The sequence below is a fragment of the Chrysemys picta genome, chromosome 4, assembly GCF_011386835.1.
Source record: "Chrysemys picta bellii isolate R12L10 chromosome 4, ASM1138683v2, whole genome shotgun sequence".
NCBI lineage: Eukaryota > Metazoa > Chordata > Testudines > Emydidae > Chrysemys > Chrysemys picta.
Genome location: NC_088794.1, coordinates 15,120,692 through 15,133,706, shown reverse-complemented (window position 1 = coordinate 15,133,706; position 13,015 = coordinate 15,120,692). Strand labels below are relative to the sequence as shown.

The 13,015-nt window shown below is 42.5% G+C and overlaps 1 protein-coding gene across 9 annotated transcripts in view; it reads right to left on the bottom strand.

The window, feature by feature from the left end:
- Positions 1–13,015, bottom strand: part of KCND3 (potassium voltage-gated channel subfamily D member 3) — a 242,229-nt gene that overhangs the window by 34,333 nt on the left and 194,881 nt on the right. For all 9 annotated transcript variants that reach the window (XM_065591458.1, XM_065591456.1, XM_065591459.1 and 6 more), the window contains one exon: positions 11,422–11,584. In XM_065591458.1, coding sequence (XP_065447530.1) covers positions 11,422–11,584 — 163 coding nt within the window. The remainder of the gene's footprint in view (positions 1–11,421; positions 11,585–13,015) is intronic.

The window sequence follows — 13,015 nt, the reverse complement described above, 5'->3', positions numbered from 1 at the left end:
AGTGGATTTGTTAGAACAGAGTTGAGTCTCCTTTGTGTAAAAAGTGGAAACACTAACCAGGTTTCACATTCACCTTGCAAAACTGGCTGCAAGCCAACTAGCCAAGGGCCCCAAACACCATATGCTTAGTAACTGGCCAGGCCATGCCCTTTGAAAAGGAACAACAAATAAACCAACAAATGGCAAACATCCTTTTGATTCTTTGTGGCTGGCTGCACTGAACTTAAAAAAAGAGAAGAAGAAGAAGAAGAGACCCTGAGTGAAAACCACATGACTCCTAGCGTTGCAGACAGGAGGGCATTGACATTGTGTGACCAGGAAACTGCCGAGCTTGGCATGCCTCTTTGCTATTGAAAGCAAGATCTTCTGTTCAGAAGCAATACAAGAGCCCTGAGAAGATGGGGCTGAATGCGCTTAGCCTACGGAAAGGTTCACTGAGAGCAGATATGGCAAGTGTCTCTAAATACTTAGATAGAAAGCTTAGGGCTAGTCAGTAATAAATGGGAAGGGGAAATGAGAAGAAATGGCCCTACATTTACAAATTGAGGGTTCCGTCGCACAGCCCTTATTCCCTAGCATTGCCCTATTGGGATATAAAGGCTGCAGGACCTATCACTGAGATCCCACAATCCATGACAGCTTGCAGAATTCCCAAACCCGGGTCTGGTGTGGAGCAGTGCGGTCGGCAATGGGATTTGCAGGTGCCCAGCACCTCTCAGAATCAGGCCCCAAGTTCATAGCCAGATAATTCTACACAGCCCAGAGTTCCTGCTACAGTTTATTGCCAACACTTCATTCTCCCTGGGATATGATGCTGGAGCCAAGGGGCTTGGTACTGCCATAATTAGTTGGACTGTAATTGCAGCAGCTTGGGGACATCTCTGCTCTCAGAAGAGAAGAGAGGAGTATGCATAATTAAACAGCCCCCTTCAAAACGCTTTAATGCACAAAACCCTTCTATTCCTTTCCATTGACATTGACACCCTCCAGTGTCATTACCTTGCAGCAATAGGTACCTCCCGTATTTCCTCAACACAGTGTCTATCCAATTAATGTACAATGAACTTTCTTATGCTTGGTGAGCATGCAGGCAGCATCAGACTTGGTACAAACAGCTTCCCCCAGGCCCCCTCTCCCCCCATCAGCTTTGCAGTGTGAAAGAGGATCTATACTTGTTATTTCTGGAGCTTGGTCCCAGTAAATAAAAAAGGCCAGTAGAACAAACCAACTTTGTTTGCTATGCTTGATAGAATCTTTCCAACTCAATGAGGCATCTGAACGGGTTATTTTTAAAGCAGGACAATTTAAGTGACACAAGGACAAGTGTCAATGTCCCCAGGAGATTAAGGAGAAATGAGGTCTCCCACAACACTTTGAAAAACATTTTGTTTAGAAGCAGTTCAGCCGACAGAGCTAATATTGTCTGTGGGGGTTTTGCTGCCTTCCTTCCTGTTTTTTGTCACCACTTGTGGCATTTGTGTGAAGACAGGAGCTTTGCTGCTAATTAGGTCTCACCTGCTTTCCCCCTTGAAGCCATAAGGCTAAATTCTCACTGACACCAAGGAGGGGAAAAGCCAGAAATCTCTCAAGAAAAGTAGTTCTCTCAAGATTCTCAACCGGTCTTATAGGCTCAAGATGTCTGGATCATTCACATGAGCTCTCCAAAAGCACCCAAACCTTTGGAAGCTTAACTGAATCAAACCCACACTCAAAAATCTTCACTCTTCTATTCAGGTTCCTATACATCCCTCATCACCGTAACTTCTATTGCATACTATGACTAACATCTGTCACATAAGGTTTGTTCTTTCTCTCTTCCTCTCCCCAAAGGGAAACTGTTTGGGGTTTGAGAATTTTTTAAGGGTCTCATATTAAGAATATAAGAACATAAGTATGGCCAGACTGGATCAGAGCAATGGTCCGTTTAGCCCAGTATCCTGTCTTCTGACAGTGACCAATGTCAGATGCTTCAGAGGGAATGAACAGAACAGGGCAATTATCAAGTGATTCATCCCCTGTCCTCTGTTCCCAGCTTCTGGCAAACAGAGGCTAGGGACATTCAAATCATGGGGTTGCGTCCTGACCATCATGGCTAATAGCCACCGATGGACCTATCCTCCATGAACTTATCTAGTTCTTTTTTAACCCAGTTATAGTTTTGGCCTTCATAACATCCCCCGGCAACGAGTTCCACAGGTTGACTGTGCATTGTGTGAAGAAATACTTCCTTTTGTTTGTCTTAAACCTCTCCGAGGAGTTACTACTGATTTACACTGGAGGGTGCTTTAGAACATTTGCAATCCTGATTCTTCCTGCCCTGGAGAGCCCAGATCAGATACTTGTACCTGCCTATTCTTTGCACTGCGCCCATGCCAGCATGAGTACAAACTGAACTCTTACATGAGAGAGGTGTTAATACTGATCTGAGCGGGAGAGCCACTTCATTGTCGAATCTTTTAAATATTCCAGTTCTCAGACTCAAAGGCGTTTGTGACATTCACTCAAGAGCAGCATTGTATCAATGTCAGGAAGAAGTTCTGTTCTTAAAACATCACTCAGAAATAAACAGTCCCCGTCACCCCCTCAAATTTACCAAATGAACCTTGTCAGAAATGATCAATTCATCTCTCACTGAGGCTGACCCAGTCTTTGCTGCATGCCAGAGGAGAGAATTTGACGACACCGCACAATGCATTCAGATTGCCAGATCTCCTTGTAATTAATTCTCTTGTAATACCGTTTGGGGAAAGAGCAATTTATCTTTGAGGTGTTCAAACTGATAATGGGTATTTTTTTGTCTCCTCTTTAAGGCAAAATTTGATCTCAGTTTGTTTTTCAAGGACATGTGTGTGGATTTTAATAAACATCTGCAAATATTTGCTCATGCCATTTGAACTCATCTCCGCGTTAGGCCAATACCTTCTGAGCAGCAACAACAGCTGGGCTTTAGCATATGATAAAGTAGGGAAGCATACGTGCTGTTGAATGCCTTCCCATTTCTCAACTTTCTGAAATAATGCAGCTGCACCTAAAACTCAAATTAAGCTGGAGAACTCAGGTTTAATCTCACTCTTCTCCTCCTATCTGTACATCTATTTGAATGTCACATTCAGCCAGATATGACATGCTTATGTTATTTCTGCCTTTATTACTGCTCATTAGATGACCCAAGTCTAAGTCATGCATTCAGCTGTATTTATCTCTAGTTTTAGGAGCCTGCAAATTGAAATTCTTTTGAGCAAAACTGCAAAGGCTGGGGAAATTTGGAAGAGAATTTAAATACATGGTCTGAATATTAAGTTGGAGACTAGGGAGGGGGGAGTATCTGGCTGCTGACAGAATTTCTGTTTAATGAGTCAGATGTTTTGCTGTGACTTGTCTCCATGGGATGCAGCAGAGTGGGGTATGTCCTGATTCTCAGACTGGCTTTACATTTGTCCTAACCTTGTTGTAGTTTAGAGCAGCCTCAGGGCTGCCCTAAAATGTGTCAATTGGTACTACTGACCTACTGAGAATAGCCAGACTGCAGTAGCACTCCAGCTATGCCTACCCCTTTTAAAATAATTCATTAAAACAGGAGGAAACCATTTCTAGCTCTAGATTTTAAAATGTATTTATGTTCCATAACAGTTGTGCTTCCTGCAATAGACTGAAGTTCTTTTAAAGCATCTACAGTAACTGACACACACAAAATATTTACCATGCTGGTGACAGACGGAGAAAAGAGAGAGAACCCAAGGCATATTTAGCACAGCCAAAACCTAGGAAATGCATTTAGGGTGTTTCACGCAAAAAATGCCATTGCTTAGCTTGCTCCTTAAAGGGAACAGTGTATGACAGCCCTGATGTGGATGCACAGGGCTAGCACATGTGCAAGGAGCTTTATCCCGCCCCTCCTTGCACAACTCCTCCGATACCAGATACACTTACACTCCCTGTACTCAGGGAAGCATCAGAATTGTTAACTTGCTGCATCCCTCAGTGGGCAAGGCCTATGCCCCACCATTCCTTCCTTCCACTAGCCCATGTTCCAGAGAGGTCTCGCCAGGGACTATGGGGATGTAGGATGCACGCCCTAAAGGATGATGCAGACTAGACACCTTGAAGAAGAACTGTTCTATTTAGTCTTATGACTCCTCTGAGCCTGCAGGGTGCAGCACAGCTCTGCAGCCCCCCCACCTCCACCCAGTGGCTTAGTTGTTCCTAAAGTGATAGTCACATGCGTGGGGAGGGAGAGGTTCATTATTGTGTTAAATATTCTGTTATCTTACCCTGAAAATAGATTCGCTCAACTCATTTTTTTATAGCAAGCCAGATTTCCGTCCTGGGCTTCTGTCCCTATTTTACACTCTGTGGGGGGAGGCAGGAGAGGGGGAGAGGGAAAGTAGGGCTGAGTCTTCTATCTGCACAGCCCAGAGCGAGGAACTCCATCCTCCATCTACTATCTCCAGACCTTTCGGCTCATGCTCAGAGTTCAGCCCCAAGCCATAGCTAGGAACCGTAGTGCCCCCCCTTGGGATCCCATGACGTCAGTCTGTCTCTGGCAGTTGTCTTCAGGACACATCACCCTGCTCCCAAAGTTCTTATTCTCAGCTCCCAAGGACCCTTCTCTTTGCTGCCAGCCGTCTCAATCTCAAGTCTGTCTTCTGCTGCATGCCTGCTGCCTCTTGACTTCACAGCTCAACCCTGCTCCCTCCCCCTGAGGTGTTTGCTAAGACATGCATTCCCAGTGCCACACGCTCTGTCTGTCCCCTGTCAGGTCCTCCTGCAATAGTCACCAGCTACAGTTAAGTGACAAGCTTGGTATGTGATCCAGGAGGCAGAAATTTAGGAGACCTGTGTTCTATTCCTGGCTCTCTCTGTGGCCTTGAACAAGTCACCTCACCTCTTTGTGCTTCTATTTTCCTGTCTGTAAAATGGGAGTAATATGGTTTACTTCCTTCATAAAGTCCTTTGAGATGTACAGATAAAAAGAGCTATTACTATTTAGGTGGGAAATTTAACCATTATTTATATTTGTCCTACTCCAGCAGATGGAAGTCAAACCTCTGGGGGATGGTGCTGGAATCCACATGATGTTCAAAGTAGTTTCTAAACTCCCATAGACAAATCCCCAGTGAGACTATCATTAGTGCATTGCTGTGTGTGTGTCTTTCTCTTTAGTATTCCTATGCTAATCAGCATGTGAGGATTACTTATGCTTTTGACTTGAGAAAACTTTACAAATCCAGCAATTTATCCAATGCCAAGGGGAATTAGAAATTTAAATCTAGGAAAAAAATTATACACTGTGTGTGTCAATACAGCAAACCTGATGAGAGCAGCAATCAATCATGTGAGCATGAAGGTTAGCGGCATATATCCTCTTTACAAAACAGATCAACAGCCAACAAAAAAAAAAAAAAAAAAAAGGGAGAAAAATGAATCCATGCAAAAATCTTCAATATGAATCCTGACTGCATGGAAATGATACCATAGCAATATGGGAGGATAGGCTTGTGGTTACGGCATGGACTTAGAACCCAGGAGATCTGTATTCAACTCTTGGTTCTGCTATAGGTGTCTTGTGTGACCATGGGTGAGTCATTTGTTTAAATAGTAAGTTCTTTCGCGTAGTAACTGACTCTCACTGAATGTACAGTACCTAGCAATGGGGCCCCTGTCTCAGTTAGGGCCTGTTGTGTTAGTTGCAATAAAATAAGTGAGCCCAGAGAGGCTGCCATAATAACATAATATTGTGCAGTATTTGCCCAAAACAACATTTGCAAAGGCATTTTTCTCTTTAAAATGTTGTTTTAGTCACAAATGACATTGTAAATTAAGGCAATGGGGGGATGTTTTTTTTTTAAATTAGACATTTGAATCTGTAATAGATTTTGCTATTTAGCAATGAATGGATTGTGTTTTTAGTTGCTTAAAAGGTATTTGAGTGACCTGTGAATTCACAGTGCTGGGAAATTAATTGTTAATTGGACATGGTTTTGTTGTTCTTTATGTTGTGATTCCAAGGTCTGAAATTGAAGTCTCTGCACGCAGATGGGATGGATTGTGGATCTGTCCTCCCGGGAACCAAAGTTAAATTTTCCATTCGCAAGTAGCTTTGGGGCTGCATAATATTCAGTTATAATGCTTGTAATATGGTCCTGTTCATTACCTGTTGGAATATATTCTTCTGACTTGGGATTCTGATGGAGAGTGCTATTTGGGACGGAATTGTTCAGTAAAGGGGATTTTGTGGTGAATTTTAAAAGGGGATTTTACTGCGGGAGAAAGCTGGAGGATTGACAGTGCTAGAGACTGAAATCCTATCAGCACAGAACAGATGCAACACAGGAGGCAGTTTTGCAAACTTACGATACACACTTCTTTGCTTGTGAGAGAAGGTGGACAGTGAGTGAGTTCTGAGGAAGTCTGGGCAGTTGGAACTCTGGGAGATCTTCGAGAAGGGAGCTTTCCATCCATGACTCCACAATATGCTTCAACGCTCATCCAGAGTAGAGGATAGGAATTTAGACTGTGATTTTCAAAGAAGTTTAAGAGCTTTAGGCACCTAATTCCCTAATCCCATGGGAACTGGGCACCCAAATCCCTTAGGCAGCTTTGAAAAGCTCAGACTTCGCCTCATATCCCATCCTTACCAGTATCAGTGCTTTCTAACTTGCTTTGGGATTCCTTGTCTATCGCAAACGCTATACAAAATCAAATTATTTTCTACAGTCATCTCTGATTGCAAGTGAGATGCTGGAGCATATGCATGTTTTATTTATTTCTCCTACAGCTTAGTCTTGATTTTATTCATGTCCATGTGTATTTCCTTTATGTGTTTATAAAACTTGTATTTAATAATATATTGCGTTTTGTTCATTATTGCAGGAGAAATTCCACTCATTACAGCTCTTGTTGCAATGGCTGTCACTTGGACTTAGCAACAGACACTTTAGTGCTTAATAGCTTTACTTCAGTCTCTTCTGTAAAAGACAAGGAGGTGCCTCGGTGCTATTTAAGCTAGTTAGAAGAAAGTCAATTACTGAATATTTGTCTCTAAAGCATAAAAAAGACAAGTCAGCCCCATCACCAGTTTTTATTTTATTTTCAGATTTGTTGCAGGGAACATTATTTAACGTTCCCACTCGACAACAAGATTCAGCTGGACCTTTTTTGTGTCCGATACTTAAGGCCGAGGCCTGGGCTACAGCTAAAACTTGGGTCAATCTAGCTATATTGTTCAGGGCTGTGATGTCGCTGGGTTGACCTAACCCCACTGCAAACACAGCTACGTCAACAAAAGAATTCTTCCATCAACCCAGCTACCACCTTTTGGAAAAACTACAGCAACTGAAAAATCTCTGCCATCACTCTGGTAAGTGTTGACACTACAACGTTACAGCAGTGGCGCTTGTAGTGTAGACATACACTGAATGTAAGTACTCTGTCTTGGTTACAATATCTTACAACCTACCAGGCATAGGTCTCTCCTGCCTAGCTCTGAATGTAATCATTTACTCCTGTATAAAGTAAATACAAAGGTGAGGTGTAAAACACCTCTGCTCAGAATGGTAGCACTTCACACTCCCTGGGAAGAGTAATGGTAGGCAATTATGAGTGGGTGGAGAGGTGCCCAGGAGACAAAGGGTGTGATTCTTCACTCACTCCTGCTAGTTTTATACCAGCATTACTCCATGGACTTTCAGTAGATATACTCCTGATTTACACCGGTGGAAGGAAGTGACGATCCAGGCTCAGTTCTATGGTAAAATGGGGTGCACACACTGAAAGACTTTGAGAACCCCTGCCCTAAACATTATGCCTGCTGGAATGGACTGTGTGCGTCAGTGAGATAGATATCATTGGCTCTTCTCTCCCCTCGGTTGTCTTGTTTCCTGAGCTGTTCCTGTGATGCTCAGCTCCAGAACAGAGACATAACTGCATCCCCTCTGCTATATTACAGACCCATCCGGTTACTGTATAGCAATCTCTGGGGTTTGAAGCTAGCCTCTTGGCTTTTGCTGTCATTTGTATCTCCTTTGAAAATTCTTGCACTCTTCCTGGTTTGATAGTGAAATTATTCCACTATGAAATATAAACTTGTGTGAGGATAGTTCTGTATCCATAACAACATTCATTCCTCCCAACAGGCACCTGCGCCTCTGCTACCTACAGCACTCAGGTCTTTTTCACTAGTACGTAGGTAGGTGAGCAGCTTGATTTTACATATGATTAAATGTCACAGATTTAACAGGGGGGCTATAAGGAAGCAGCACTGGAACAGCGCAGTGATCTCAGCCACAGATAACAATGATGAAATCCACTTTCAGATTAATGGCCTCATTCCTCTCTAAGGACCTTCTATGAATATCAAGGTTGGAACATAGTTTAACTTAATTGATTGACAAGCTGCAGGTAGGTGGGTGAGGAATTCATGAACAGGCAGTTGGGAACCGGAGTATATGCATGAGGCAGTTCAGGCTATGTCTACACTACGCACCTTTTAGTGACACAACTGTGCCGCTGCAGCCGTGCCACTATAAGGTGCGGAGTGTAGCCACTTTCACCCACAACAAGCGGCTGCAGCTTTGTCAGCAGGAGAACTCTCCTGCCAGCAAAGCGTGTTCACGCCGGCACTTTTTGTCGGCAAAACTTTTGTCATTCGGGGGTGTGTGTTTTTTTTCACACCCCTGAATGAAAAAAGTTTTGCCAACCAAGTTCCAGTGTAGACAAAGCCTTAGAGTGGTGTGATAGCTGAGAATTTATGCAGCCTATTGATACCTTACTTGCTTCAACCCGTCTTGTAATAAATGCCATACATAGCAATTTAGAAGTTGCAAAGATGAACCAGCAGAGGCTAGACTTTCACTGTCTTGAAATATAACCTCGTGTCCAACCAGGTGGCTGTACTGGAATTCTGGATAGTTTGATTTCCAGTCTATAGATACTTATTCTATCTTCCAGGCTGCACCACAACGTAAAGCCAAGAAGCCAAAGCTCAGTTTACCTAGAGGCTTCTCAAGTCTGGGCTTGATACTGCTGTCACTGATCAAAATCCACACGGAACCAGATTCTCAGCTGGTGGGCACTGATGTAGTCACTGGAGCTACGCTGACTTACACCAGCTGAGAATCTGTACACTGACTTCAGAGATGTCAGATCAGAGCCTATGTCACCAAATCATTGATGTGCTTGGAGGAGGGGGATATGTATAAATACTCACTAAACTGCTACACACCAAAGCTTTTCAACTCTAATCTAATCTAATGCACCAACCTATCCATTTGTGGTATTTATATGGTAGGACTGTAGTATAGATATACAGAGACAAGGTGGGTGAGGTGATATCTTTTATTGGGCCAACTTCTGTTGGTGAAAGAGACAAGCTTTCTAGCTTACACAGAGCTCTTCTTCAAGTCTATGTAAGCTCGAAAGCTTGTCTCTTTCACCAACAGAAGTTGGCCCGATAAAAGATATCACCTCACCCACCTTGTGTCTCTAATATTCTGGGACCATCACAGCTACAACACTGGAAATGTATAGAAATACAGTGAGGCTCTGCTGTATAAGCTACTTAGCATTAAAATTTAAACCCAAAGGGATCTGCTTGTGTGAGCCCTATGCCCACATGCAGTCCCACTGAAGTCACATCACATTGCAAGGCTGGGTCCTACATGAATTACTGTAGAGACTCATACCAGCCACATGATGGCTAATGCCATGTGAAACAACTGCGTGGATGGCACTTTTTACCAAATGGGCAGAGGTGTGTGTGTGTATATACATATTTTATATTTACATTATTATGCATTTATATTATGTTTTTCATCTAAATTACATTGTGTTACACTCTACATTTCAAATAGCTGGTAAAATGGAGATTTTTTGTAAGATTTTAAAGGATATACAGTATATACACTGTCAAATCCATTTTGAATGTAGATGCAACACCCAGAGCTAATATATAGCAGATGCATTTCATTTCTGCATGGCAGCTGTCCACTTGCTGCTATCCTAGAGGTCCAGAATGCCAACATTTGTGAATTTGCCGGTCCCATCTCTGCCCTCTGAGATGCAAGATGGAGACACACCCTAGATACTTGCCTGGGGTAGAAATAACACATCTTTCTTCTACTACCCTCCATCGAGTCCCCTAACACTGGATTCCTGGCAGACAACATTTCATAGAAGAAAAGAAATCTTTAGGCTAGATCTACACTACAAATGCTACAGCGCCACAGCTACACAGCCATAGTGTAGACACTTACTACAGTGTTGGAAAGGGTTTTCCATTGCTGTAGGTAAGCCATCCCCTCGAGAGGCAGTAGCTAGGCTGACAGAAGAATTCCTCCATCCATCTAATAGAGTCTAAACTGGGGCTTAAGTTGGGTTAACCACATCTCTCAGGTGTGAATTTTTCACACCCCTGAGCGACATAGCTAGGTCGACCTAAATTTTAAGTGTAGACTGGGCCTTAGTCTCTAGTAGCTATAAGAACCTGATTCTGCAATCCTAGCTCTAGTATAAGTTGGCAGGTCCAAAATGAAGAATGCAATACATGCATTATATTTTTGCACTGAATGTATTAGTATATCCCTGGTAAACCCCAGAAATTCCCAGGAGCTGCTGATTATGGCCAGCCTTTAATTCTGTATTACATGCAGTAGCTTTTTATTTTTTTAAAAAAGCCCGGACATGATAAGACTACAAAGGGACCACACTGCCAAAAGGGTGAATAACTCCTGATAAAGATAAAAAATAAGGATGTACATTTTTTATCACAGTGGAACCAGGCTGGTGTGTAATAAAGGGCAGCAATGGAAACCCCATTGCTTCATACATTTAAAACAAGATTAGATGAAAATACATTGTAGTGAACTAGATTGTGTGTGCATAGATGTGGGCAGATGAGTGTGTTTGTATAGGCGTAAGTAAATGCACATGTGCGTAGAGGTAGGTAAGGTGTGTGTGTGTGTACCACTGCCCTTACTAGATAGAAACAGAAGTGGCAGTTGTGTCTCATATGACTTACACACAATGATTTTGAGATTTGCCATTAGCTTAAGTGTAGCAAGTTGGGCTTTTGGAGCAGAAGGCTGTGAATTCTATCCCTGCTTTTTCCATAAAGTTCCCAATGGCCATGCTGTGTGACACAGGGACAACAGTGAAATTCCAACGTGACCATGGATTTGTTACAATATCATAGGGAACAATTCTTCCCCTGTGGAGGAATGGTCTAGGTGACCGAGCCCTGTGATTTGTGTGTATCTTTTATTCTTCCCTTAATGCTAGCAACTCCCATCATGATAAAATGCCCATGTTGCGTCTGCGTTGCTAGTGATACTACCAGTAAAGCAGTATCACCATTAATGCGGGGTGACTGTAAACGGTGCAGTCTGTCAGTGAAAGGTGCTGTCTGGGATAAATGGGACTTACCTTTTGTGCTCTTCGCTTGTCAGCTCTCTGATTCTGATGATAAATTCGGCTGAAATTGGAAACAATAACTGGGACAGGCAGAGCAATGACCAGCACTCCGCTCAGCGAGCAAATGGAGCCAAATATCTTTCCAGCAATCGTCTTGGGCACCATGTCACCATAACTAGAGGGAAACAAAGACAAAAAGAGGGCCCGCTCCTTTAGACAAAGCCAACCATGCCAAGAGCCTGTGTAATTTCACTGAGCATGCAGACAAACTGAAAGGTCAAGTTGGACAGTAAAATCTAATAGCCAACAACAGGGCACTGGTGCATTGCATCCCAAACAATCCTAATACTAGCTCCATGGGAAAAGTATCATTGGATTCAAAGAGAGTGTCTTGATAATAGCCAAAGTCAGGTCTTGAATAGGAGCCTTACCAAAAACTTAGAACAGCCTCCTCTTGGTCCCCAGTGAATATATAGTCAGAAACTGTAACTGGAGTTTTCAAAAGGACTGGTTCATTTTAGGTCCACAACTAAAGAGAGTGGCAATCTCATGTCCTGGTATATGCATAATTTGATCACTACAGAGATCAGGAAGGCGTTTCCCCACAATGTGCAGGATTATGCTATTGGCTAGCTGTATTATAGTTTGGATTTGCTATTCATATGTTTGTCTGAAGTACAGGTGTTGACCAGGGCTGAAGTCAGGATGCTGGACAGGAAGGACCAGTGATCTGAATCTGTGTAGCAAATCACATGTAATGGAGGGACCTGATTTACCACCTCTTTTATACTGGTGTCACATTACTGATGTCCATGGATTTACCCCTGATTTACTCCATGGTAGGTCAGAAGAGAATTAGGTCCTTCGACTCCAATAAATGTCAGGAAAGCTATGATTTAGAGCTCTGCAAAATGACTAAAACCTCAAGCCAAGTCTGCTGCTGGGCTTACCTTACAAACTGAAAACTGAGTTTGTGTTCATTGAAGGGTTCACTAAGGATTGATAAGGAAAACTTGGGTTGGTTTATATATTTAAATAAAATCCCAGCGGACACTTCTGGTTTCAGATATATTCAGACGTTTTTGATTTATTTAAACCCCAAACTCAATAAAAAACTCAATCACATGAACCCAACTGGAAAACATTGAAACAAATCTTAGCAAACTCCAACCTAAGTTCTGCACAACTCTCTCTTCATTAACAATTTTATTTTGCATTTGGAATAATGTTGGTATAAGCAGAGATAACAGAATCCTCTTAATTTTTATACTAATTGAAAATCATGTTGATCTAACTTCTTTAGATTTCACATGACAAAAACTACCACAGAGTAAAGTGCTACTTTACTGCTGTTTGTGTTTTTATTTTGCATATTGCAAAAGCTTTCTGCTGTATTTGTATCTGTGGAGAAACCCTCAATGCTTTGACTTGTGGTTACTCACTAGTGCAATAAGAAGCATGCCTGTTATTCCCTAAGGGAACAAACAGTACTATAACTGCTCTGGGTTCCGACAGGTGATTGGCTGACCTAGCTCACTGACTGCCATATTATAGTGAAGGCAAAGCACTGTAGTGAAGGTAATTGGGATTTTGAATTTACAGTTTA